The sequence below is a fragment of the Petaurus breviceps genome, unplaced genomic scaffold (assembly GCF_028583685.1).
Source record: "Petaurus breviceps papuanus isolate PSGF00001 unplaced genomic scaffold, PetGlider_PUasm1.0 37, whole genome shotgun sequence".
NCBI classification, from domain to species: domain Eukaryota; kingdom Metazoa; phylum Chordata; class Mammalia; order Diprotodontia; family Petauridae; genus Petaurus; species Petaurus breviceps.
In genome coordinates this window covers 70,131,940-70,158,682 of record NW_027186296.1, presented here as the reverse complement: position 1 = coordinate 70,158,682, position 26,743 = coordinate 70,131,940, and the positions used below count along the sequence as shown (strand labels likewise).

General features: G+C 39.2%; 1 protein-coding gene across 1 annotated transcript in view; it reads right to left on the bottom strand.

Annotated features, from left to right (window-relative positions):
- Positions 1–26,743, bottom strand: part of CEMIP (cell migration inducing hyaluronidase 1) — a 242,439-nt gene that overhangs the window by 24,529 nt on the left and 191,167 nt on the right. Inside the window, exons 15-22 of the mRNA XM_069098686.1 lie at positions 25,246–25,315; positions 24,331–24,459; positions 21,041–21,126; positions 19,113–19,244; positions 14,860–14,895; positions 13,858–14,013; positions 10,216–10,396; positions 5,772–5,987 (exon numbers count right to left, since the gene is read on the bottom strand). Coding sequence (XP_068954787.1) covers positions 5,772–5,987; positions 10,216–10,396; positions 13,858–14,013; positions 14,860–14,895; positions 19,113–19,244; positions 21,041–21,126; positions 24,331–24,459; positions 25,246–25,315 — 1,006 coding nt within the window. The remainder of the gene's footprint in view (positions 1–5,771; positions 5,988–10,215; positions 10,397–13,857; positions 14,014–14,859; positions 14,896–19,112; positions 19,245–21,040; positions 21,127–24,330; positions 24,460–25,245; positions 25,316–26,743) is intronic.

The window sequence follows — 26,743 nt, the reverse complement described above, 5'->3', positions numbered from 1 at the left end:
TTCATGCCTAATCGATAAGACCATATGTACCAGAACATGTAGATGACATTCTTTACCAAAATGATTATTCCATAGAGAGCTGGAATCTGTTAGTGACATCCTGGAGACAGAAGGGGTGGAAGGGCAGCTGGGACCTTAGAGAGGATTCTGGGCCTTTAAGCTACAGGTTTCATGTGATACCAAAGATATGGAGGTAGGTAAGGAGCTTCTAGCTGGTATGTGAACTGGTCAGTACATGATACAGCATAGAAAGATCCTCAGTAAGGACTGAATGAGATGATGCTTATAAAGTACTTGGCACAGCTCCTGGAACTTAGTAGGTGCCTTAAAATGTTTTCTCCTCTCCCTTCAGTGAATATTTGTTGAATTAAATTGAATAGAATATCAACTTTCATGGGTACATAAGTACTAAAGATATAGGCTAGGAACAAAGTTGCGACTTTATTGGTCTAGCGAGGAAATTCCCTAAATGAAGTAATTCTTTCTATCCATGCAGGCCATAGAAATTTGTAGTGTTAGAGAGTTACATAGCACACTAAGAGGTTAAGGGACTTGACTAGGGTTATATAATCAGTATGTGTCAGTGGCAGAACTTAAACTCAGGTCTTCCTGGTTTAGAGGCTCCCTTTCTGTCCACTTGTAGAGGCAACCACACTGGCATGCCCAGGATGGCTGCTAGCACAGGTTCTTAGATCTGCTTTACTAGGAAAGATAGCTGTTTAAAGGGTCAACAATCTTTTCAAATTACATTCACTAGTTCAGAGGAAAATCAGCACCCTGAACTTCAGAGAAAATACAAGCAGAGAAAAAAAGACCAACAGACAGGGTTCTGACTGCCTGTATCAAACCAATATTGCTATGTACTTTACATACATCCCTGGATCGATAGAGGCTTTACATCTGAGCAGGCAGGAGCTCTGAACATTCAGAATCTCAACCAGAAAATCACAAGATTCTTCTCATAAGCAAGCCCCCAAAGCAAAATATCAACTCAGAGGACATATACACTTCTCAGAGCCAGAAGATATCACTGATTCACTGCCTAATTAGAAATTAGCAGAAGGTGTGAAAGTCTTCCTACAAACAAGCTTCCCCTAAGCAAGCTTCCCTGAATGGGTTCCACGTGAGACCTATTAATGGACGGAGAAGATCTTACATCCCATTAACATGACACCACTACACCATGTTGTAGCAGTGGGGTGGCACAGAGGATAGAGCTCCAGATCTGGAGTCAGGAAGACTCATCTTCCTGAGTTCAAATCTGGCCTCAGACATTTACTAGTTGTGTGACCCTGAACAAGTCACTTACCCCTGTTTGACCCGTTTTGAAACCTCAGTTTCCTCATTTGTCAAATCCAAAGAAGGAAATGGCAAACTACTCTTTGCCAAGAAAACTCCAAATGGGGTCATGAAGAGTTGGACAAGACTAAACAACAACACTCATGTTGCCTCTCACTATGGAGATAATGATGCCTTATATTCTAGTGCCTAATGTGATTTAATTATCTTGTCCTCACAAAACCCTTGTGAGATAGGTAGTGTAAATATTGTTATCCATATTTTACGTATGAGGAAATCGGGTACAGAGAAATGAAGAGACTCTCCTACAATGGTCCAGTAAGTGCCAGAGGGAGGGTTCTAGGTCTTCTGATTCCAAATTCATAACACCATTTGACCCTTCCTTCTAAGAACACTTAATGGATATTTATTCCTCGAATACGACAGCCTTAAGAAATCAATGGGTCTGTATCTATTATCTAAGCAGTCAGAATTCTAAAATCAAAACTTGAGAGAAAAATGAGAGTTTTTCTTGGGAAAAGTTTCAGTTTCCTCATAGTAAGAATTTGGTCATTGGATTAGTGGACTTTTTAGGTTCCTTCCAGTTCTAGAATTTTATAATAGCCTATCAGCATCTTATCTGGCACTTCCAGTAAAGACACACCTGTTACAGTTGATGAAAACAAATCCAGAAGTCTCAGAGATGTTACAAGACTTTTCATCTTTTATTACAGCACAAGAGTATTAATTTGTTGTGCTTGACTATGCCTATTTATTACATGTTTTTTCCTTTTAAATTGGGGGTGGGTAGGAAGGACAGAAAATAAATACTTGTTAATTGTAAAAGAAAATAAAATAGATAAATAAATTTTTTATTTAAAAAAAAAAGCTATATTACTGGACTCAGATCTTATAGGTGATCTGGATAGATTAGTCATTTTATACCTGACTATATAAGCCATTGGGCAACTAGGTAGCACAGTGAACAGTGTACTGGGTCTAGAGTCAGGAAGACATCTTCCTGAGTTTGAATCTGGCCTTAGACACTCACTAGCTGTGTGTCCCTGGGAAAGTCTCTTCACACTGTTTGCCTCAGTTTCCTCATTTGCAAAATGAGCTGGAGAAGGAAATGGCCAACCACTCTAATATCCATGCCAAGAAAACCCTAAATAGGGTCATGGAGAGTCAGACACAACTGAAATGATTCATCAAGAAAAGCAACAACATAACCCATGGTACCAAAACTGAAGTTCAGAGTGAGAGCTTAGAATTCATCACTGAATGATACCGCATTTCATCTATACGTGATCATTTCTGTGGCTCATGAAGCAGAATGGTTAAGTGTCCTCAAATACCAATGTCCCAAGAAGAAAAGAGCTGGACTCTGGAGCCTCGCCCACCATTCACTGAGTATAAACAAAGAAGGATTTCTTAGCAGCCAAAGAACTTCCTAGAGTCCCAGGGGTGGAGAACCTGCGGCCTCAAGGTCACACATGGCCCTCTAGGTCTTTAAGTGCAGCCCTTTGACTAAATCCAAACTTCACAGAACAAATCCTTTTATTAGACCTAGACCATCTGCAGTATGTGCCTGGTACATTGGAAGGGTTTCAGGAACAAAGGGAGGGCTATTAGTTGGTTGGAGGCAGGGAGCGTAATTTTAGAGAGGTCCTTGGGAAGTCTGAGAAATAAAGTGATTTGGCCAGGATCACAAAGCTACTGCATGTCAAGGGTGGGACTTGAAACCTTGGTATTCCTGTTACACACACACACACACACACACACACACACACACACACTCACACACACACACATTTTAGGTACAACAATGTACCTAAAGCAAGCACTATAGAAATATGGGTTAATGTGTATGTTTTGGAGTAGAGGAAAATTGCATCACAGAGCATATCTCTAAAGAAATACAATTAATGGGATATTCACTGAAGACAACTTTTTACTGTGGATGAGTACAACTAATACCAAGGGAGCCATTTTGACTAAGGTTGCTGAGAGAGGGAAAAGGTTGAAATGGGTTCCTAAAGAAAAGATCATTTTAGACAGGGTAAGGACAACTCTAGTTTTAAATAGTGTTTCAGAGTCTGAAAAGTACTATCTCTCTCTCTATCTATCTCTCTATCTGTCTATCTGTCTGTCTATCTCTCTCTATCTATCCATCCATCCATCCATCCATCCATCCATCTATCTATCTATCTATCTATCTATCTATCTATCTATCTATCTATCTATCTATCTATCTCTATCTGTCTGTCTGTCTATCTATCTATCTATCTATCTATCTATCTATCTATCTATCTATCGATCGATCGATCGATCGATCGATCGATCTATCTATCCATCCATCCATCCATCCATCCATCTAGCTAGCTAGCTAGCTACCTATCTATCCATCTATCTAATCTCATTTGAAGCCCATAACCACTTTGTGAAGCATGTGCTACAGGTATTGTTATTCCCATTTTACAGGTGAGGAAATAGTGGAAAGAGCACTAGCTCTGGAGGCAGATGTGTTGGAGTGTACTTCTGACATGACTTGTGTAAAGCCAAGAAAGTTACTTAAACTCCACAGGCCTCAGTTTCCTCACCCATGAAATTAGGGGTCTGTCCTAGAAGGCTCTGTGGTCCTTTCTGCCTTGAAATCTAGGATCCTCTGACTTACCCCATGTCACATCAATAGGAAGTAAGGAGTTATTTGAACCCAAGTTTTCATGACTCCAGTTCTAGCACCTTATTTATTATATCAAGCTGATAGAGTTTAATTAAACTAGTGACATTTTAACAAGGTCATCGGTTAGATGAAGTTGCTGAAATGGCTGACCTCCAAGGTTTTTTTTAATCTCAGAATCCTATGATCTGCAATGATCCTCCAGGTTAAAAAGTAACCCACAGATTAATGTGTATTTTCTAATTGAATCTGTTGAAGGAGATGTTGTTTGAAAGAGGTCTGTGAGAAGGAGTTCAGCAACATCAGATCATGGACAATTCTGAGCTAAAGACTGATTGTAAATGAAAGAACTGTCTTTGCTTGAGCTATGTTAATAAACCCCTAAGTTGAAGGAAAAATAGAGAGGGGCATAGATGACCCTCTGGCTCTTGCCCAATGCTTCTCAAGAAAGTGAGGGGAAGAACAGGATGAGAAAGACTCACAGGGCTGTTGGCTTCCAACCAAACTCCCCTCCCCACTGGAAACAGACATGAACTTCAGGAAAGGAGCCATAGCAACATATAGAAACAGCTCCATCCTTCTTGGAAAGGCCTGCAAGCCACAGGAGGGAAGGGAAGGCAGCAGCTGCCCTCTTTAACTATCCAAGGTAAACTCAACAACTGACTGATTGAGGACCACAAATCTGACACTGAACACATACTCCTAGGATCCAAATAGTAAGCCTCAGATTGTCTTTTATAAGCCCAGATAAAAATGAGTGGACCTTGGTGCAGCTAGGTGGCTCAGCGAGTAAGAGCACCAGCCCCAGTGTCCGGATGACCTGGGGATCGAATCTGGGCTCAGATACTTACCACCACACCCAGAAATAACTGGCCGTGTAACCTTGAGCAAGTTACTTAACCCCAATTGCTTTAAAAAAAATGAATGGACCTGACATAACTACTCTTGTCTTGAGCCATTCTTAGTGATTTGCATAGCTTGAATTCTGGTCCTGCTATAGAATGTTAAGATATATCTGGGAGAATTGGATAGACCAAATGTTTGGTCTTGCATGGATTCAGTTACAGTTATATGGACCTGAGGACCTGACTTCAGTGACCTAAGAGGTATCTTCAGAGAAAAATTTAGATCCAGAGCAGTCTATATGCTTTGTCGTGTCTAAGCAGTTGCCTTATTTTATCATCTGCCTTTTTATTTTCATTCATTCATAGCCGTTGGCCATAGATCTTTGGAGCTTTAAGGGACCCTTGAGGTCATCTTGTTCTAGTGAGACCTAGAAAAGTGAAATGACTTGTCATAGTCATAAGTAATCACACAAGTCACACAAGTAATAAGTGGCAAAGCTGAGATTTGAACTCAGGTCTTCCAAAGCCACATGTTTCAATACTGTATAATGCTTCTTCATTGTTCATTCAAGAAATCAGGTTTTTTTTTAGGCAAGAAAATTGTATTTAATTTCTTCTCTATTATTTTTAAAATAATATCTTATTTCCCCCCCAATTACATGTTAAAACAATTTTTAACATTTGTTTCTTTTAAAAATTTTGAGTTCCAAATTCTATCCCTCCCTCACTCCCTCCCCTCCTTGCTCCCTGAGATAGTAAACACTCTAATATAGGTTATCCATGTGCAGTCATGCAAAACATAAGAAATTAGTTATTAAGCAAGGCACTGCTGTGCCAAACAATGATAATCTATCATGCAGGCTGAATTCCTCTTGCAAATGATGGTAGGAGTAGCCTGGTATTATAAAAAGAAAATAAGCAAATAACTTGCCCCTAAGAAATGACCACTTGAAACAGATGTTTCTAACCTGTGCGTAACGTCCACTGCAGATAGCACCCCTCCAGTCAGGGACGTTGATACAGTCAGGATGCTTGATCAGCCAATTGTCTTCCTTAATGATATAGGACCCAGGATATTCTGACACAGAGCCATCGATATCATGAAACACAGATGTCTTATCTCCATCCATATTCAGCAAGTTGAACCAGGGCCCAGGTTCCCCAAAGAACACTCTGGAAGTAATCTAAACAGAAAGCCAATAAAATTATACTTGGAACTTTAGGTGAGAGATGATTGCAAAGGCTGTCGGGTCTGGAAGACCCAGAAGGAAAGCTTCTGACTTCAAATGACATTTTAAAACATCTCAGACCCAAGAAGCTATTTGGCAATTCAGAAACATATGCCTGACCCACAGCCAGGGAGCCATATATGTCCTTGTTCTTTTGAAATATCTAATCCAGAAAATTCATATTCACATGATCAAATGAAAGGATTTATTTATGCATCTGCTCACTAGAGGTAATAATTTCATTTCATTCTGTTCTGTCTTCGCTTGACACCGAAAAGAGCACAGAGCTTCTGAATACCAAAATGACATTTTACAATAACAATCGCTCCCTTTTAAGTAATCCTCTCCATTTCATGCTATACTGCCTCTCCAGATGGGCTGTGGGTTAGCCTGCAGAGTGAATGTTCAGAATCGCCCGCTCTGCCATATAACCAGCAGAAAAGCTGGGTGGTGCAGTGGATAGAGCACAGGGTCTGGAGTCAGAAAGACTCTTTTCCTGAATTCAAACCTGGCCTCATACACTTACTAGCTGTGTGATCCTGGGCAAGTCACTTAACCCTGTTTGCCTCAGTTTCCTCATCTGTAAAATGAGCTGGAGAAGGAAATAACAAGTCACTCCAGTATCTTTGCCAAGAAAATTTCAAATGCAGTCATGAAGAGTCAGACATGACTGCAATGACCAAACAATAACAACCACAACAGCGTGATGGGCCCTGAATCTGACAACTTTTCCCAGGGTATAAACTCTGGGTCCTTTGGAAATGTGTAGTTATATTCCAGGCTGTCAGAGATCCAAGGGACTTGAGCTTCATTTTCTTTCTCTCTCCCTCCCCAATTTCCAGGGAAGGGGCAGCAGAGAGAGGAATGAGGAGAAAGGAGCCTGGATAATCCAGCTAAGGGAGAAGCCACCCCTGAATGTATCTTAGAGAGGTGACATGGTGGAGAGAGTACTGGACTTGGAGTCAGGAAGACCCAGGTTCAGATCCTGTCTCTGTCACTTACATGAATGAGGGTGACATGCCACTTAGCCACCCTGACCCTCAGTTTCCTCATCTATAAAATGGCAATAATGGCACCAACTTCATAAGGTTCCGAAGAAATCATAGGATCATAGATTTGGAGCTTGAAGAGAACTCAGAGGTCATCTAGTTCAACTGTGTTATTTTACAGATAAGGAAACTGAGGCCTAGAGAGAAGTATCTTGTCCAAAGTCACAAAGGTGGTAAACAACAGAGCAGAGATTTGATCTCAGGTCATCTGATTCCAAATATAGTATTCATGCTACTATATGTACTACATTTGTACTATATATGTACTACAGTGTAGTACAGTACACTCCATCTAGTGTGTGTAAAGGGCTTTTTTAGGTAGTTGGGGTTAAATGACTTGCCCAGGGTCACATAGCTACTAAATATCAGAGGCCAGATTTGAAGTCATATTCTCCTAATTTCAAAGCAGGGCTCACTAAACTTAAAAGAGCTATATAAGTGGAAGTTATAATTATTATTTTGGAAATTTTGTTCATATTTCCACATTCTAGAGAGATACAACATCACTACGGCTCACGTTTCATAGTGTCAGGTTGTTAGGAAAGGACCATTTGTTAAATGCTGGAATCACCTGGGGTATCCATGGGGAAAGGCTCCTCTGGAAAATCCTGTCCTCTACCTTTTATTATATTAATCTTATTAAATTAAGTACCCTTGGTCACCTGGCTTGATATGACAATGTGAAGGTATTTTAGAGGAATGGCATTTTGTTCATTTGAATCTTGAATTTATGTCATGGAAATTTTGTAAGAGCTTTCTTACAAGTTGAGATAGAAGAAAAAACTATGCACTTTAAATTATTGGTAGGTTACATGAAGGTTTTTTTGCAGAGTATCTTGCTTGGTAAAAGGCTGAGAGCAATTGGATTTTTTTTTTCAGTGACCCAGAATTATGGAATCCCATTTTGGTACTATTTTCTCTTCTATGAAAAATAATCTTTGCACTTTTGTAAAAACAGAAATGATTATCATGGAATGAAAAATCAAGACAGATGAGGAGATGGCAGCACAGGATCTATGTCTCCCAAATAAGTTTAAGTTACCAGGATTGGATGAACCAGCTTCTAGGGTACCAAAAAAAAAATAGCTGGCAGCTGTGATTGTTAAATTGTTCTGCCAATTATCTGTGGAATCCTCGGAGAACAGGAGAGTTGCCACCAGTCTGGAGAAGGGAAGTGTTGTCCCAGTTTTCAAAAAAGGGAAAGAGGGTAGAGTCTGACTGAGTTTGACTTTGTTTCCTGGCAAATTTGTAGAATAAATCATTAAGAGGATGGTTTGTAAGCATTTAGGAAGGGAAGCAGTGATCACTAAAAGCCAGCATGGTTTCATCAAAACATGGTCGGATCAGACTCACTTTATTTTTTATCTTTTGGAAAGAATATTTAGACTGCTAAATCAGGGGAATGCTGGAGACAAAGTATTTTTAAATTTCAAAAATCCTTCATATTAGTTAAGATGAAAACATAAGCTAGATGATAATAGAGTTAAATGGATTCACAGAGGAATGACCATTCCTAAAGGATAGTCGTTATTAGGCTAATAACAACGTGGAGGAAGGTTTCTAATGAAATTCTCCTTGATATTATCCTGCTTAATATTTTTAAAAATCAAGACACATTTATCATGCTTGGAATTGATGTGGAGATGGGAAGTATAGTAAAACCTTTGAATACCAGTCATGATACAAAATGAACTAGAAAGGGAGGAGAGGACAAATCTAATAAGATGAAATTTAACAGGGCTATTATTTAAGTTCTATTCCTAGGTACAAAAAAATCAACATCATAGGTTGAGGGAAGGCATGGCTTGGCAACAGTTTCTTTGAAAAATATTGGGGAATTGTAGCAAGCTTATTATGAGTCAACAAGGTGATATGGCAGTCAGTAAAGCCCATACTATCCTGGGTTGTTTACACCTTCCCCTAAAAAAAGGAAAGGTTAATTATCTAAATTTTAAAAATATTGACATGTTTCTTATTAAAATTCAACACAAGCACTGTTTGGTGCTGTAGAGAATACTCTAGCTGATTTTCAAATGGTGTAAAAAATGTTCATCAGCTGCTTCTCAGGCATTTGAGGAGAGGCTTAAAGCTCAGAACAAAAAAGATGTCAGTTTTGCTATATTTTTCCTTAGTTGGAGTACATCTGAAATACTGAGTTCTGAGTGCCATATCTGGGGGGGCGGATGTAGGCAAAGCGGAGTTTGTCTGGATTAAAATGAGCAGGATGGTGAGACAACAGGAGACCCTGCCACAGGAGTGCAGACTAAAGGAACTAAGGCTATCGAGGCTGGAGAAGATAAACCTCAGGGTGGGCACAATTGCAGAAGTATTGAAAGGAGTGTCATGTGGAAGAGAGCTCAGCCTCGATCTGTTGTGCTCCACAGGGCAGAGTAGGAATAATGGTTGGAAATTACAAAGACAGCTTGATAGAAGGAAGAATTTTCCAACACTCAGAGTTATCCAAAATGGAATGTGTCACCTCACAAGCTAAAAGATCCCCCCTTCCTTGAGTTCTTCAAATAGAGGCTGGATACCTCTTGTCAGAAATATTGTAGAAGTGAATATTTGTCAGTTATATGTTGGATTAAATGGACACTCATGTCTCTTCCAACCCTGGTTTTGAGGATCTCAGCTGAAAGGGACCTTTAAAATCATTCAACTTTCAAGAGGATATATGGATTTCCCCCGGTCATACAGGTGGTCAAATAGCAGAGTCTATATTCAAGCCCAGGTCTTCTGATCCCAAATTCAATGCTTCTCACTTTGTAGAGGAGAAAATAAGTCAATTTCAGTCAGGCAACTAGAATGTTAACTAGATACTAAAAGGAGCTTAAGTACAAGTTAGGGACAAAATGGACCTCAGATTCTGGTTTCTAGTCAGGTCAACTTTCCACTGGTCCATTTTGGGATAGCATGGAATATTTCTTTTTTTCCGAGTCAAATAAAAGCAGTAGCAGCGGCCTGCAACCCCTTCAAATGTGGCCAACTGGCCTGGTCTCACAGGAAACTACCCAGTCTGTCTGGACACCCCTGCTTGGAACAACAACAACCTGTATTATAGGATTTGGGGAATTTCTGAAGCATTAACTAGATTGTGGGTTGATTCAGAGTCAAATCCAATCCTCCAAACTTACCGGGACATCTTCAAAAACAATATTTGATACATTGTTATTGGGACAACTCTGCCAGGCATTATTAAGGCGAAATGCCAGGGCACTTGTATGCCGACCGTCCAGAGCCGCAAATTTCCGGAATGTGCAGTTTTGGATGTTGATGGGGCCATCATAGAACTGAATCCCTCGGATTGGGAAATTCCTACAGATTTCAGAAAGGGAAATGTTATGCTAAGGTCAGTCCTGAGACAGCTTGCTGTTCATGCATAAGAGATAGTGTGACTGAAACTTTAACATGTCACCAGCATAGTAAAAGCTAACAAAATATTTTATGATCATAAAGGGTTTTCATGTGCATTAAATCATCCTATCATTATGATATTTCTGTGAGGGAGACAGAGCAGCTATTGTTGCATTCATTGTTTAGGGAAAGAAATGGAAGATCAGAGACAATAACAAATGTGTGCAAAGGGTCACCACTACTGAGTGGTAGTGATGGGACCTTGACACCAGATTTCTGAATCCACCTCTCACGGTGATAGCAACAGCTGGTGTTTATATATTGCTTTATAATTACATCAAGTCTTACATACTTCATCATATTTGATACTCATAACAACTCCATGACCCAGGTAGAACAAATACTGGTATTGCTATTTACACATCATCACCATCAACATCATTGTCATCATCATGAAGAGGAGGAGGAGGAGAAGAACTGACGTTTATATAGTGCCCGGCACTGTACTATGGTCTCTGCAATTGTCATCTCATAGGAGGACACTGGAGCTCAGAGAGATTAAATGGTTTGTCTAAGGCTACACTTAGTAAACATTATAGTCAGTTTACAAAAGCTTATGCTTAGTAAACTCTATAGTCAGGACACAAGCCTAGTTCTTCCAACCCCCAGGTCCATGCTGTCTGCACTCCTCTGTACTGCATCTCAGAGCAGCAAACTCATACAGGAGTTTGAGCACAGATCATGCCATTATCAATGGACTGATTCTGGGGAAGGGGGCAAGTAGCACTGGAATAAATGTGGTCAGTACAGTTTCAGACCTTCAGGAACACTCTCAGTCTGCACTCTCTCCCCAGCAAGGACTTTTTGGATTTATTAGGTCCCACTGGGTATACAGTCTCTTGCAAAAAGCCAAGAAAGGCACTTATTTGGGCTTGTTCACTTCATGTCTTTTATACTCCAGTGGCCTAGTTTGGGGAGGATAGTGGGGGTACTGAGCACCAGAAGGCAGTTTGCTCAGACATGTTGTCCCTTCCCCATCCCATATTCCACTCTGTTTTAAAATAAAATTTTATTAATATTTTTAGATTTTTATATCATTTCTACTTCTCACTGCATTCTGTTCTCTAATAGGCTTTCAGAAAGTCATCCCTTATAATAAAGTATGAAGAAAGAAAAGTTCTGCAAAACTAAATGATGTATCAAAGAAAAAAGTCTGACATTAAACAGACGACGTCTCCATGATCTCCCAGTTCTGTGAAGTGGCAGGAGAAAGAGGAGATGTGTTTTCCCAATGTGTCTTTGATGAGATCAATTCTGGTCTAAATTTTGCAGCATTCTGGTTTAATTGTCCTGTTGTTCTTTCCATTTACATTATTATAGTCATTGTATATATTGTTTTCTTGGTTCTGCCTACTTCACTTCACATCAGTTCATATTTCTTTCCATACTTCTCTGTACTCATCATATTCATTGCTTCTTATAACTCAGTAATACTCTACTACTTTCATGTACTGCAATTTTTTTAGCCATTAGTCAATCCATGGACATCTGTTTTGTTTTGATATCTTTGTTACCACAAAAAGGGCTGCCATTAATACTTTAGTGAATAAGGGGCCCTTTTGTCTTTGATCTCTTTGGAGTACATGCTTAGCAATGGGATCTCTGAGTCAAAGGCTGTGGACATTTTAGTCACTTTCTTTGAATAATTCCAAATTGCTTCCCACATCCATACCACCAATTTTGGTATTTCTTCCAAATAGAGAATCATTGATTAATGAGTGCCTCTTTTTTCCAGCCAAGCAGGCCTACTTACAGTTCTTTATACACAGTATCCATTTCTATGCTTTTGCCGCATATCTGAAATGCTCTACCTCCTCATCCCCTTCTCTTGGAACTTCAAACTCCCTCCAAAGCTAAGTTCAAATGCCACTTGCTTCAAGAGATCTTTCTTTATTCCCCAAGTTGTTGTCACTCTCTCCCCTTCCTCTACCACTAGGCATTGTCGGTGAATTCTAAAATGATATGAATCAAAGGGAAGTCCGGTATGCTGAGCTTTAGAAGACTCAATGCACACTTAATGCTTCATAGATCTATAGACATGTGTGATCAACGCAGATGCACAATTGTTGATATAAAAATATGAACTGACTGTATCATTCAGGTTAGAGATTAAACAAAACAAAACAAAACTTCCTGATGGAGAGGACTGTCTGGCTCCAGAAAGGATTACCAGGGGAGGCTGTGACATTGCCCTCCTAAAGACTTAAAAAAATACATCAAATAATTTAGGCTTAGATTTGTCTGGAATGGGTAAGGTGCTTTCAAATAATTTTATCACATGGTAAACTAAGACCTTCAGAGGTAGTGCTTTCCTCAGCAAAGCATGGGGTCTGCTTTTGGGAAGAGAACAGTGGGAAGGGAAAATTTGGATTTAATAAAATCTTGGCTCAAGTGCTGTCCATTTTGCTATGTGACCTCCAAACAGTTATTTAGCCCCACCCCAAACCTTGATTTCTTCATTTATAATATGGCACAGTAATACTTATACTACTCATTTTATAAGGCTATCATGGGGAGCAAAAGAAATAATAGATGTCAGAGTGTTTTATAATGCTAAAGTGAACTATTTTCAGATATAAAAATATGCCACATACAGAGCAGGCACTAGATTTCAAAGAATAAGAGCCCTGAGTCTACTCTTGAGTTCATCTTACTGCCACTTATTTGTACTTAGGCTCAAAAGGCTTGGATAAGTTTCTTTCTTTTTTTTTTTAAGCAATCAGGGTTAAGTAACTTGCTCAAGGTTACATGGCCAGGTGTTTCTGGGTGGGTGCTGAGTATCTGAGCCCGGGATTCGATCCCAGGTTATCCCAACTCTGGGACCGGTGCTCTTACTCTCTGAGCCACCTGGCCACCCCTAAGCAATTGGGGTTAAGTAACTTGCTCAAGGTTACACGGACAGGTTTTTCTGGGTGGGTGCTAAGTGTCTGAGCCTGGATTCGATCTCCAGGTCATCCCGACACTAGAGCCAGTGCTCTTACTTGCTGTGCTACCTGGCCGCCCCAGATAAGTTTCTTTCCATCGTAGGACATACAAGTTATTTTTCATCATGGGGCAGGGCACCTTGGTTTTGCTGGGGAATGGCATATACAAAGCAAATCTCTCTACAGGAAGGCTTTTCTCTTGGTTAATTCACTGATTTCTCCAGCTCACATTGGGTATGAGGCACCGCCATTAGGTGCAGGTCATTGTTACTGAGTTGGTGGTAGGTGAACCTAAATCTTACACTAGAATCATTGATTTACCTGAAAAACTGGTGTCATTTTGAGCCCTTAAATTGTGTCCAATTCTACTAAAGGAGAGGCAACCAAGAGAACAAATCAAAATGATAAAAAGGATGCTACAACAGCCATGGAACCTACTGGCCTATTGGGAGTGTTCTTCCACTGTGATCCAGCCCACCAGGTCCCCAGATTCTATTGTCCATCATCTCTGTTCCCACGTTGCCACTCTCTCCAACAAACAAACTATTCTTTATTTCTTGCTTTGAACCATCATCATAAGGGAATGTTCCACCACTGGAAGAAAGAGGATTTGAAGTGAAATTTAAATGTTGAGCCTCAAATTAAAAAATATATATTTTATTGATATTTTTGTCTTCAAATATATGACCCCCAACTCCTCTCTATCTAGTGAGCTATCCCTTGTAACAAAGATTTTAAAAGGAGGAGAAAAAACAACTAATACATCACATATATATATATATATAACATATATATCATATTTCACACCCATATCTAGGAATCTCTACCCTCCCTCCCTAGTATACCAATGAGGGATAAGAAAACAGAATATCAGTACCTGAGGGGAGCCAAAGATTTTTACCTCCCACATCCAGTCTTCCTTGTACTACTGCCCAGTTACCACCACCAGCAGAATATGATTCCCATGGCCAACTGGATGCAGACACCCCAAATTGCTATATAAAGATACCCCTGAGCCTCAAGATAACCCTTGAACCCACTCTCCTCTTGATATGAAACCATTTGCCCCGTCTTGACATCTCAAGATCCTTTGGGCCTTGTTGCCTACCCTGCTACTTTTCCTACTTAAATCCTACCAGGTCCATCCATTGGCCATGAATGGAATATTATCATAAATCTTCTTTTATGTGTTGCCTCCCTCAATTAGAATGTGAGCTCCTTGAGACAGCAGGGCTGTCTCAATTTTCTACTTGTATCCGATGCTTAGCATAGAACTTGGTTCATTGTAAGGGTTTAATACTAAATGTTTTTCTATTCCATAGTCTTGCCCTACCCCCACCCTTTTGTAATAGGGGAAAGGGGAGCATTTCTGAACTCTTTTACAGTTTGGTCACAATGAACGTCAAATAAAGTAATCCACATGCAAAGAATCAATCGTACCTGGCTAGGGTCAGGCCAATTCCATTGTCAGCAAACCTGATGAGAAAAACAGGTGGAAAGATCAACAACTATTCTTCATCTTGTAGTTTTATTAGTTTTACATCTGTCTGAATATCTGAGAGGTTAGAGGAAGAGCTTGAATACAGGTCCAGCTTATTCCAAATCTGGGTCTTTATCCAGTATACCATCCTACCTCTCACCACTAAGGATATGTCAAATCCTAGAAGATTCTGTGGTTAAATTCACATGACAGACAATCAAGGCTTGTGTTTTAGGAATAAGAGAGTGATTCTCAGCTTCCTTCCAACTCTAAATCTTACCTTAATATCATAATTTTATGCATCAGCTCTCCTTTTATCTCCACTTGGAAAAAAAATCCTATCTCTCCTTCAAAGCATAGCAGAAAACCATTTCCTCCATGAAACCTTCCTAGGTTTATCTCAGGGGAAAGCACTTTCTCCCAGATCTTGCCATAGAACTTAATAAGTACCTCTCCTGTAGCCCTTATTATCCTAGACTGCCTTTGAGTCTATTTATTTGAATACACTGAGGCGGTATGGTATAGTGGTTAGAGAACTGGTGTCAGAGTCCAGGTGACCTAGGTTCAAGACCCACCTTTGACATAGACCCTGGACAGATTGCTTAATTTCTCAGTTCCCTAGGAAGACTTTAAACTGTAGAATAGTTGCTGCTTTGAATCAGTAGAGGAAGTTTCCTTGTTTAGGAACTCCTAATACTAATGAACTCACAGGTCTATTTTTAAAAAAATCTAAATCTTTCTTATCTCAGCCCTGCTCAATTGCAGAATCCAGAGATCATGTCTTAATTCATCTTTGTGGTCTCTGTTTTACCTAACTATGGGCCTTGTACATAATATGTTCAGTAAATGTTTGTTGAGTTAAAATGCTCATAGATATTGATCTCCTGCTATGAATGCTGGATAAGGGATTCCTGCACTGAGTATAATGCAGGAGTAGATGAAGGTGAAGCCAAGATGGCAGAGAGAAACCAGGAAATTGCCTGAGCTCTCCCCAGTTTCCCTCGGAAATGTTAAATCAAGCCTCTAAATGGATTCTAGAGCAACCAAACCCACAAAAAAGATGGAGTGAAACAATTTTCCAGTTTATGATAACTTTTTTTTTGCTTTTTGGAGGGCAATTGGGGTTAAGTGACTTGCCCAAGGTCACACAGCTAGTTTTTGTGTTAAGTGTCTGAGGCTGGATTTGAACTCGGGTCCTCCTGACTCCAGGGCCAGTGCTCTATTCACTGTGCCATCTAGCCACCCCAGCTTATGATAACTTAGAAGGAATTTCAGGAAAGGTCTATCTCACTTGGGTAAAAGAGGAATTCATCCCAGCACAGGTGGTATTTGGGCAAGCCAGTAGGAGGTTCTTAGTCACACCACCGATCAGCAACTGAGGCCCCTCAGGTCTGGATCAATGCCCCAACACAGAAGGCAAATTGCCAGCCCTGGAATCCTGACACAACAGGCACAACTAGGCTGGGCCACCCCAGCACAGTGGGCAAGCCACCAACACCTCAGGCCCCCGTAGGGAAAGTCAGTGACCAGGCCCCTGGCCCACAGTACAAGAAACTTGGGACATTGCCCCCTACACCGCAGGAGCAGAGCTCAACTTTAAAAAAAAATGGGCAATAAACCAAAAAGAGCCCTGACCACAGAAGCTACTACAGCAACGGGAAAGATCAACACACCGACTAAGAAGAGGGCAACAATATCAAAGGGCCTCCATGTGAAGCCTCCAAGTGGATTATGAATTAGTCTCAAGCCCAAAAATGTCTCTTGGAAGAGCTCAAAAAGAATCTAAAAACCAAGAAAGAGGGGTAGAAGAAAAATCTGGAGAAGACATGCAAGTTATACATGAGAATTATGAAAAGAGTCAACCGTTTGACAAAGGAAGCACAAAAACTGACTGAAGAAAACAACTCCTTAAAAAACAGAATTGACCAAGTGGAAAAAAAAATGCACCGAAGAAAACAATTCCTTTAAAAGTAGAACTGGCCAAGTTTAAAAGGAGGTACAAAAGCTAATTGAAGAATATAATTCCTTAAAAATTAGAATTGGGCAAGTGGAAGCAAATGACTCTATGAGACATCAAGAACCAGTCAAACAAAATCAAAAGAATGAAAAAATAGAAAAAGAAATGTAAAATACCTCATTGGAAAAACAACTGACCTGGAAAATAGAACCAGGGGAGACAATTTAGCAATCATTGGACTACCTGAAAACTATGATCAAAAAAAGAGTCTGGACGGCATCTTTCAAGAAATTATCAAGGAAAATATTAGATTAGGTAACCCCTGGGGTCCTTCCCAGCTTTAAAAGTCTATATTGAGAATATAGAATAAGTTGTAGAGTGTTGGGCACACCAGGTGGGCAGCTAGGTGGCTCAATGGATAGAACACTGGGCTTAGAATCAGGAAGACATCTTCATGGGTTCACATCTGGTCTTAGACACTTATTAGCTGTGTTACCCTAGGCAAGTCACTTGACCCTGTTTGCTCAGTTACTCATCTGTAAAATGAACTGGAGAAGGAAATGGCAAATCACTCTAGTAACTTTGCCAAGAAAACCCCAAATGGAATCACAAAGAGTCAGACACGACTTAAAATGACTCAACAACAGTAGAGTCCTGGGTCTGTTACCAAGAAGACCCGGGTTTAAATCCTGCGTCAGACACTTACTCTTCCTCCTCCTATTAGAGAGCATTTATATAATGTGTACTACATGCCAGGTGCTGCATTAAGCACTTTGCAAATATTATTTCATTTGATCCTCACAACAACCTTGAAAGGTGGGTGCTATTATTATCCTCATTTTATAGTTGAGGAAATTAAATGACTTTCCCACAGTTACACAGCTAATAAATTTAAAAGGCCAGATTTGAACTCAGGTCTTCCTGACTCCAGGCCCAGTACTCTATCCTCTATGCCACCTAGTTGCTGTAACTATGGTAAAATCCTTTAAGCTCTCAGCCTCCTCTGTAACTGTGAGATAATAACACCTGTGTCTATCTCACATGATTGTTGCAAGGCTAAAGTGAGCTCCCTTATGTAAATCTTTAAAGCATTCTACATATAAGCTATCATTATTTTGATAAAATATTGGAAATATGAATTCATATGCATGTTTTCTTTTGCCAGCCTCAAAACTTTGATTCAGGATAATTTGGTCACATATCAAGTCATCCAAGACATTCTATTATTGCTGTTGCTGTTTGTCCTTTGTTTTTGAAGAGCATCAGTGACATCACAAGGGCAATGTCTTGACTTGCTTGTGAATTGGATTTAAGTGAGGCAGAACTGCCCAAAGTTGGTCAGCTTCACTTTCTCTTCCAGAGTCATCGAAATTCAGTGGCAGGACAAAAGTCAAGATGACAGTGAAAGGTTGATGTTGGACAATGAACAAAAAGACTATGTCATGCTTCACAACGGCCTAGCACAAGGTCTTGATCAGGGGAACTCAATAAATGTTTGCTAATCATCACTTTCTCATTTTGGCTCTTGGTTGTAAAAATGCATCAATACTTTCAAAGTCCACAAGGTGGTGCTATTGCTTCATGGAGATGTCTCCATGTGAGTATCTTGCTGTCTTTATGTATCTGTTTCTTTGAGTCTTTTGAGTGTGTTTTCCCTCATCCCTCTCCCACTCACACCCCCTTTTTCCTTATCCTAGAGTTGACATGATGACTAACATATTTCATGTTTCTTTTAATAAACAGGCCGAGTTGCTTTTTACATAAGTAGCCATCATTTGATTGTTCTCCACTGAGGCTGACCTTCTTTAAAGCGTCCCCTCTTTTTGAATTAAGCTCTTCTTGCATGAGCAGCACTATCGACCATCCACGGTATCAGCTTGGCATTTTCGTTTATATAACCATAGGAGCATTGCACTGGGTCACACTGAAAAGTACCAGGCTCTAGACTTGGTATGTTCTAAGTCTTTTAGGGGATATTAAAAAAAAAAACTTCTTGTTTGTATTGGTTCCCTTTCAGGCCCAGCAATTTCCTGCTTCGATTCTCAAGTTTTATCAGAAATGGAGCACAAAAAATTAAACAGGTGGTAATTTTGTATTTACTCTCTCTCTACTTCTCCTTTTCACCATGAGTAGATAAGAGGTATAAATCCTTATTATTAGTCTCGTACCAGGAAAAAGTGTGCTAGAAGAAGTCTCTTCCAACCCTAAGACTCTAAGCATAATTTAACTGTAAGGGAGAAAAAAAACAAAACTCACTGGCAGTGGTCCATCCACACATCTCCTCCTCGGAGCCATGCTCCGTGATCCTGGTTTTTGTAAGCAATAAAGTGCTTAATGATGGCAGGTTCCCTGGGCTTCAGAGGGTCAGCATCCTTGTGTGGGCTGTATCTGTAACACAGGAACAAAGAGAACTATTTTTGGCAGGAAGGACTTTGTCCTTTGGCATTCCAGAAAAGGCTTACTTGTTCAAATGCCTTGGTTGTTCTTTCTGTTCAGAGTACTCCAAAAGACAAGCTGTTAGCATCATAGATTGAGAGCTAGAGCTAGAAGGCTTCCCAGAGGTGATGCGGCCTATCCCTTCATTTTACATATGAGGAAACTGAGGCTGAGTGGCTTGTCTAAAGTCATACAGGTATTAAGTATGAGGTGGGGTTTGAACCCTGGTTTTCTAAATCTAGAGACTGTATCATGATGCATATAGGTGTAATGTATGTATCTAACATGCAACGCACATGTATCTAATATGTGTATTTATGTACAAATGTGCATGCAAGCACATATACAGAGCATATTCATGCATTTGTATATTCGTACATGTATTCATCTGGGCACATTTCTATCATCCTCGTACAATCTGTACATGTATACACATGTGTATAAATGCACACTGCATGCATATAAGCTTGTGCATACAATAGATCTCTATACACACAGTATATATGCAAATATGAAGACACATACATTTGTACATATGTATGCACATACACAATGGCCAAAAATGCCTATGCTTTGTTTTATTCTGGCTCCTGACATAAGATTAGATCACAAATTCTTATGATGAGTCATAAAAAAGGAGACAAAAAAACACAACAAAATGTCCTGGTGAATAGAAGCCCTAAAAAGCATTTTTACAGCTGATGCTTATCAGCAACAACTTGGGAACAAAAGACAGACATCTGCCTCTCATTCACTCCTATTGCTGGAGAGGACTTAGGTTGGGCAGCAGTAGGGAGATACCAGGAAGTTCATTCCAGGCCATACCTGGAGAGTGCCATGGAGACTTCAACTAATAGTTCTGGAATATGGAGGAGGAAAAAAAAAGGGTAGAGGAGAAATTTTCCTGGACTTGGAGTTAGAAGATCTGGATTCATGTCCTAGCCACATCTCTAATTAGCTGTATGGCCTTCATTAATGTCTATCTACGCTTTTTTTTTTTTTTAAGGTTTTCACAAAGTACTTCATAAATATTTTCTCATTTGATCCTTACAACTCAGGGAGATTGATACTATTATTATCTCCATTTTACAGATGAAAAAAAACAAGGTAGATAGAGGTTAAGTGACTTTCCCAGGGTCTCACAGTTAGTAGGTGTCTGAGACAGCATGTGAACTCAAGCTCCCAGTTCTATCCACTGCACTGTCTAGTTTGTCAAGTCTCTCTGGTTATGTCCATCATTTAAAAATGAAAGGGCTGGAGTATGATCCTATGATTAGAGATTTTTCCTTGCATTTCAGGAAAACTATCCAAGGTATTACATTGAATAGCTTTATCTTTTTTCTGTGCTTTTGGCATCAGCATTATTGGCCTTGCTTAGCTTTTAATAAACACTTCAAACAAAACTAAGAGCCCTTGACAAGAGATCTGGTCATTCATAGTCCATTCCTTCCCAGAAGGCTTGTCTGCCCCAGTGATTTACCTCAACTTCAAACTTGCAATCTTGGTTAACTAAGATGGACTTGGAGGATTTGCCTGACTGATTTATATAAGTACTTGATGATTCTGTTTTTCTTGACCCCTAAAAGACTTAAAATCATGTGATTGAGATGTAGCCTCCTTCTTCAAAAAGCTAACCTTGGATTTGACATGGAAATGTCTCGATGAGAAAATGTCTGAGTCAAGCAAAATCTGTCATGTTCAATCTGTCCTTCCAGGGATCCAGAGGCACAAACTGGGAAGTTAATTACCTGGCAGAAATGATAGAAAGGAAAGGCCTCTTGTCCTTGGCAGACGCTTCTGTGGTTTTGACTCCATTGTCAATGATCATGCCAGCCTAGGGAGGAAAGAAATTTGGGGCATATTATATAAACTTTGGTATATAACACCTCTTCTCAACAAATGAAATTCCTCTTTCAATAAGTTTTACCATCATAATCAAGTACTTAATCAAAGATTTCCAAGAAAGATGTAGGACATGACAATGATCTAAGACAATTCCAAAAGACTCATGATAAAAAATTCTATCTACATCCAGAGAAAGAACTATGAAATCTGAAGGCAGGTTGAAGCATTCTATTTTCTCTTTTTTTCTTGTTTTTCATTTTTTCTTTTTCATGATTTTTTCCTTTTGTTCTAATTCTTTTTTTTACCACATGACTAATGTAGAAATATGTTTAATATGATCATACATGTATAACCCATATCAGATTGCATGCTATCTTGGAGAGGAGGGGATTTGGGGACTCAAAATCTTATGAATGTGGAAAAGTAAATAAAAATTTTTAAAAAGATGTAGAATATAAGAAGATCTGAGAACTATGAGTGCAGAAATATGGAAAAGGAGAAGGAACACAGGATTAACTCTCCATCCAGACCCTGATGTTAACTAGCCAAAGATCTCTAAGACTTGCTTCCTCAAATATAAAATGAAGGGACTAGACTAGGTAATCCCTAAGGTCACTTCCAGTTTTGATTAACCTATAATTGTAGGTACATCGTCTATAGAGATCTAATTAGAATGTCCATATTTCTAAATTTCATTTTATTTTCAGGTCTACATTCTCTGTCATCTCCCCTTTCCAAATTGAGAAAGCAAGAAAAACAAAACTCTTGTTATCTCAAGTGCCAGTTTCTGTCTTCTTTTTGTGGCTCAATTTTAAAAATCACATGGCCTATACCTATTGTATCTCTTGGTTCACTAACCAATCTCTCTTTGATTCCCTTACAATCTGTCTTCTTCCCACACAACTTTCCTGGAATTGTTCTCTACAAGGTCACAAATGATCTTCTAACCACCAGATCTGATGGCTTTATATTTAATCTTTATCCTCTAAAACTTCTCTAGAGCATCAGGTACTTAGTGCCACCTCATCCTTCTTGAGAATATTTTTTCTTGACTTCTATGACTTTTCCCTTTCTCTCAAGTCCCACCACCTCCAGGGGGACCCTGCCCCCTTGCTTTCCTCTTGTTTCCTTCCCATATCCATTATTCCAAGTGCCATTGGTTGATCTGGGTGGTGCCACTTTTCCTTTATTTCACCCCCTTTCTCAGCTTGGTGGCAAGAACTACCACTAGCAGGGGCACTTCTCCCTTTTTTGTCCAGAACCCATTCGGTTCACTTGGTTGATCTTACAATTTGGTTGAAATGGGAAGCACCAATTCTATTCCTTTTGGTGAGATGACGCTCCACCAAATATTAACATCTTCCCTGCCACTGCACCCTAAACTCCTCTGGGCCTTACCATCTGTCCTGCATCTATGCCATCTAGACACTTAGGCACTCTCATCTGGCCTAATGATGAAACCTAAAGACCCATGGTTTTGCCATTAGCTTTTACATTACTCCTTTCATTGCTATTTCCACTGCCACAATCCTAATTCATACTCTAATTCATTACCTCATAGGTAATCAACAATAGCTTCCCAATTGATCTTTCTGCCTCAAATCTCTCCTCTCTCCACTGTGTCCTATACCTTGACACCAGATGAATCTTTCTGGGTTTTTTTTGCTAGATTTTAATTGGCATTCCTGCCCAATGATACTAGCTAACTTAGTGGGTCCCCTTTGCCAACAGAATTTAGTACAAATGACATTCAAAGTCCTCTATAAGCTAACCCCAGTTTACCTTTCTAGCCGTATCTCTTACAAATCTCCTATACTAAATTCATTCTTGAGCCAAACTGTTCTATTCAATGTCCTTTCCTAAAATCAATCAGCACATATCCATTAAGTACATAGAATGTGTGAGAAGTTGTATTACGTGCTGAGAACGCAAGTGAAAAAAAAATCAAAACAGTTCCTAACCTCAAGTAATTTATATTTATTACTGTTACCATTTAATTCTATCCATCTCCTAGGGTCTTATTCAAATGCTTCATTCTATGAAGCTTCCATTAATTTCTCTAACCAGAAGTAATTTCTCCCTTTTCTGAACCCCTACATTACTTTGCTTATACCACCAATATGGATGGACCTTAAATGCTTTATTTGTATCTTGTATCATACTATCTCCTATGTGACTATTATCTCAAGGAAGGCATAGACCACACCTTAAACATCTTTGTGTTCTACACTATGCCTTACACATAGTAGGCACTTAATACATTCATGTGAAATTAACTAGTGAATGATTATTTTTATAATTTAAAAATTACATTAAACTTAAAGCAACTTTTAAAATTATTAGATCACAAAATTATTATCTGGCCAAAATATGTACTTGGCCCTTCCCATATTTCCAGCATCTCATTCTCCCTTCCCTGTAAAGAGGGGAATAATGGGATGCTGGGACAAGAGGAAAAATTTTTTTAGATCTATACTTATATTAATCTGCAGAAAACACATACACACACAGAATTTCTCTAACAAATCTTCCCTCTGAAAAATACCAAAAATCCATATTAAATAATGACCCAGATGTTTCTAAGTATTACCATTTCTTGTTATATTGACAAACATCTGGCTGGCTGACCATTTTGGTTTCCATCCAGCTATTTAGACTTCACAGTTTATAGATTCTTATGAAACCAAAACAGACAAGGAGAGAAGAAAAAGATATATGTCCAATTTTGTTTTAGTTCACTCCCTTTATGGCTAAGGGATATAGACCAGCGCTTATTTCCATGGATGGCTTACAATATTCATCCCCACCAAATGAATCATGAAAAGGATCTCAAGACATTACTATTCCACAGAAGGAGAGGTGAGTCTCGTGCTAGCAAAAAGAAACGACAAGCATCTTTTTCCTCATTTGCTTTCTACCCAAATGTGGAGCCTGGGATCAGCAGTTTTAAGTCCATAATTTTAAATCTGTTTTATTCAAGAATAGCTAAAAAACTCTAGTGAGGGAATCGTGGCAAACTGGGACATCTCCAAAAAGGTCACCTTATTTTCATATACATATTCAGGAAATAGAATTGTCACTATCTATGGAAGAAAAAAAATGACTAGAATATCTCCTAAGTGGGTGAAGAAAAGCAAGAGTTGATGTGATTCGTTTAGCTGGGACAAGAATTTCTACTTCATTGAAAACTTACCCTATAGTTAGAATGAGCTCGGTTGTTATAAAATTTCCCCAGTGGAATATGTTCTGAGTAGCCTGGGGAATACATTCCTTCTGAGGGACCTGTAGGTACGTGGTGAAAAATAAACCAAAATCCAGTCTCCTGTTGGGGGAAGAAGAAGGAGTAAAAGAAAAAATCCATATAAATGGTAGTTTCTAGGTCTATTAAATCAAATCAGGCAAAGAATAGTAAAGAATGTTGAGCCAAGTGCAATGTATTTAAATTGCTCACACATACCCATATCCTCCCATCACAAACACACTTTCAGTTTTCTTTCTGGAGAGAAATACTAAAGTTTCTTGAAGCAGGTATAACTTTCAGAGCCATCAAATCAATTAAACAGATCCATGGCTAACAACTTTTTGTATCCAAAGCAAGTAGCATTAGTATATGTCCTCAAACACAGCTGGGGAGCCTGTCTTATGCTATAAGAGTGTGGATGTGGTCCCTAAGCCAGTGAAGAATTCAGTGGGAGAGTGACATCAGTAGTTTCTGATTTTAATGTATTATTCTCACTAACTTGATGCAAAACTCATCTGTTTTTAGCTTCTGAAGGGCTGCAAGTGTTTTTAACCATTATCTAAATTCAGCACTATAAGTCAACTACTGTAGTTATGGCTTTGAATTTAAAGCATCCTAGGCTTACCATTTCTAGGGATATTGTTCTAATTTCTATAGACTCTGGGGGATACCTATTGCTTGAACTGAGTCAATGCAGTCCTGGTCTGGAAACCTTCCTGAGAGGAATGGTGCATGGATTTACAGCAGTGAGTGAGAAAACAGTTGACTAAACTTCAATCTTCTGAGATGTCTATGTCTCCAAAGAAGTGATCAACTCTAACTATCCTTAATCGTTTTTTTTTCCAGAGAAAAGGCTTTTATACTCACCTCAGAACCTGCCGCAGCACAATTCACAAGGTTGTTGTTGGGATTTGCCATCCAGAAGGTGGACACAGCACTATAAACATGAAAGAAGAGATTCAGTTTGCATACTGGAATGATAGTGAGCATTTCTATAGGCTATAAGAGCCTCTTAGAGAAATAACCACATGTGGGAAAAGCACCACATCTCTGGCTGAAAACTGTTCATTTTCACTCAAATACATTTTCATGTAAGAATTTAAAATATTTAGAAGGAAAAAGAACCTAGACTTTTACAGAAAGAATTCATTTGTGGTAGAGGTCCCTGAATGTTTAGGCAACTGTCTAGAGACTAGTAAAGTCTATAAAACAAAACGAAATGAAATCATTCTGTCAAATAATAGGAATCCATAGGAAGAGAGGAAAATGTTAGCCCTCATAAGGTAGGAAACTTTCTTCTGATTGCAAAGAGACCATTAGGGGATTCTCTAGAAAGCTGGGGATATCAAGTAGCATTCTGTCTCTTCCAACTTGTGAATGTGTGGGAAGTGATGATCTTTTCCCTGCTAAAAGAAAGCTATATGGAATACGGGAAAATCCTAGCAAAACAGAAAAATAAACATGTTCTTCTTGAGCAGAGAAGATGCATGATTAGGCAGAATGAGTAAGGATTGATGGGGCAAATTAACACTCTCTGTGAAAAGCCATAATCAAGTCGTTTGGGGTATATTATGCCCTTTGAGGCAATGAAATCCTAACAGGCTGAAACCAGAGAGCTAGGGTTTAGGATAAGCCTGAGAAGGTTCATGATGCAAACAAAAGATTCAGGATGACTTTTATATTTAGTCTTATTTGAGAAATATTATGCCACAGTATTGACAATTTTAGTATTTCCTTCATTACAAAAATGAATTCACCTAAATATTTTAAGAGAATAAAAGCAAGAGAAAGCTGAACTTTTTTTTGGCTTAAGTAATAGGCCAAATATATAATTAAAGCAATTAAATACAGAGACATTTTCACACTAGCAAGGAGCTTTAGAGAAGGACTCTGGAACTGGCTATGGTTGCTATGGAAATGAGAGTAAGCTTTATCTTGATTGCTGGATAGCAATGCTGAGGGATGGGGGGGGGGTGTAATTCTGAATGGAAGCCAGCCCTATTTTATTTTTTATTGAGACCTGAAGTTTAAAGTGGAAAGTAACCTTTAAGATTACCTTAGTCTAATCCCTCATATTTTACAGTTGAGGAAATTGAGGTCCAGAGATGATAAATTTCTTACTCAAGAAAAACAAAAATACCCTAGTAAATCTGAAATGTGGCCATTAATTCCCTGAGGGTAAGCCAGAAGATTTTAAATTACACATTGATTTTGGGAATTAATTTGCTTTCTTTTGCCTCTGCTGCAAACAGTGTAAATAACAATGACATACTTTCCCCCACTTTTCTCCTTATTCTCCCCCCCGCCCACCCCTATGTAGCACAACAGCATTGCTTTATTATAGTGGGAAAATGTTTCTAGGTTC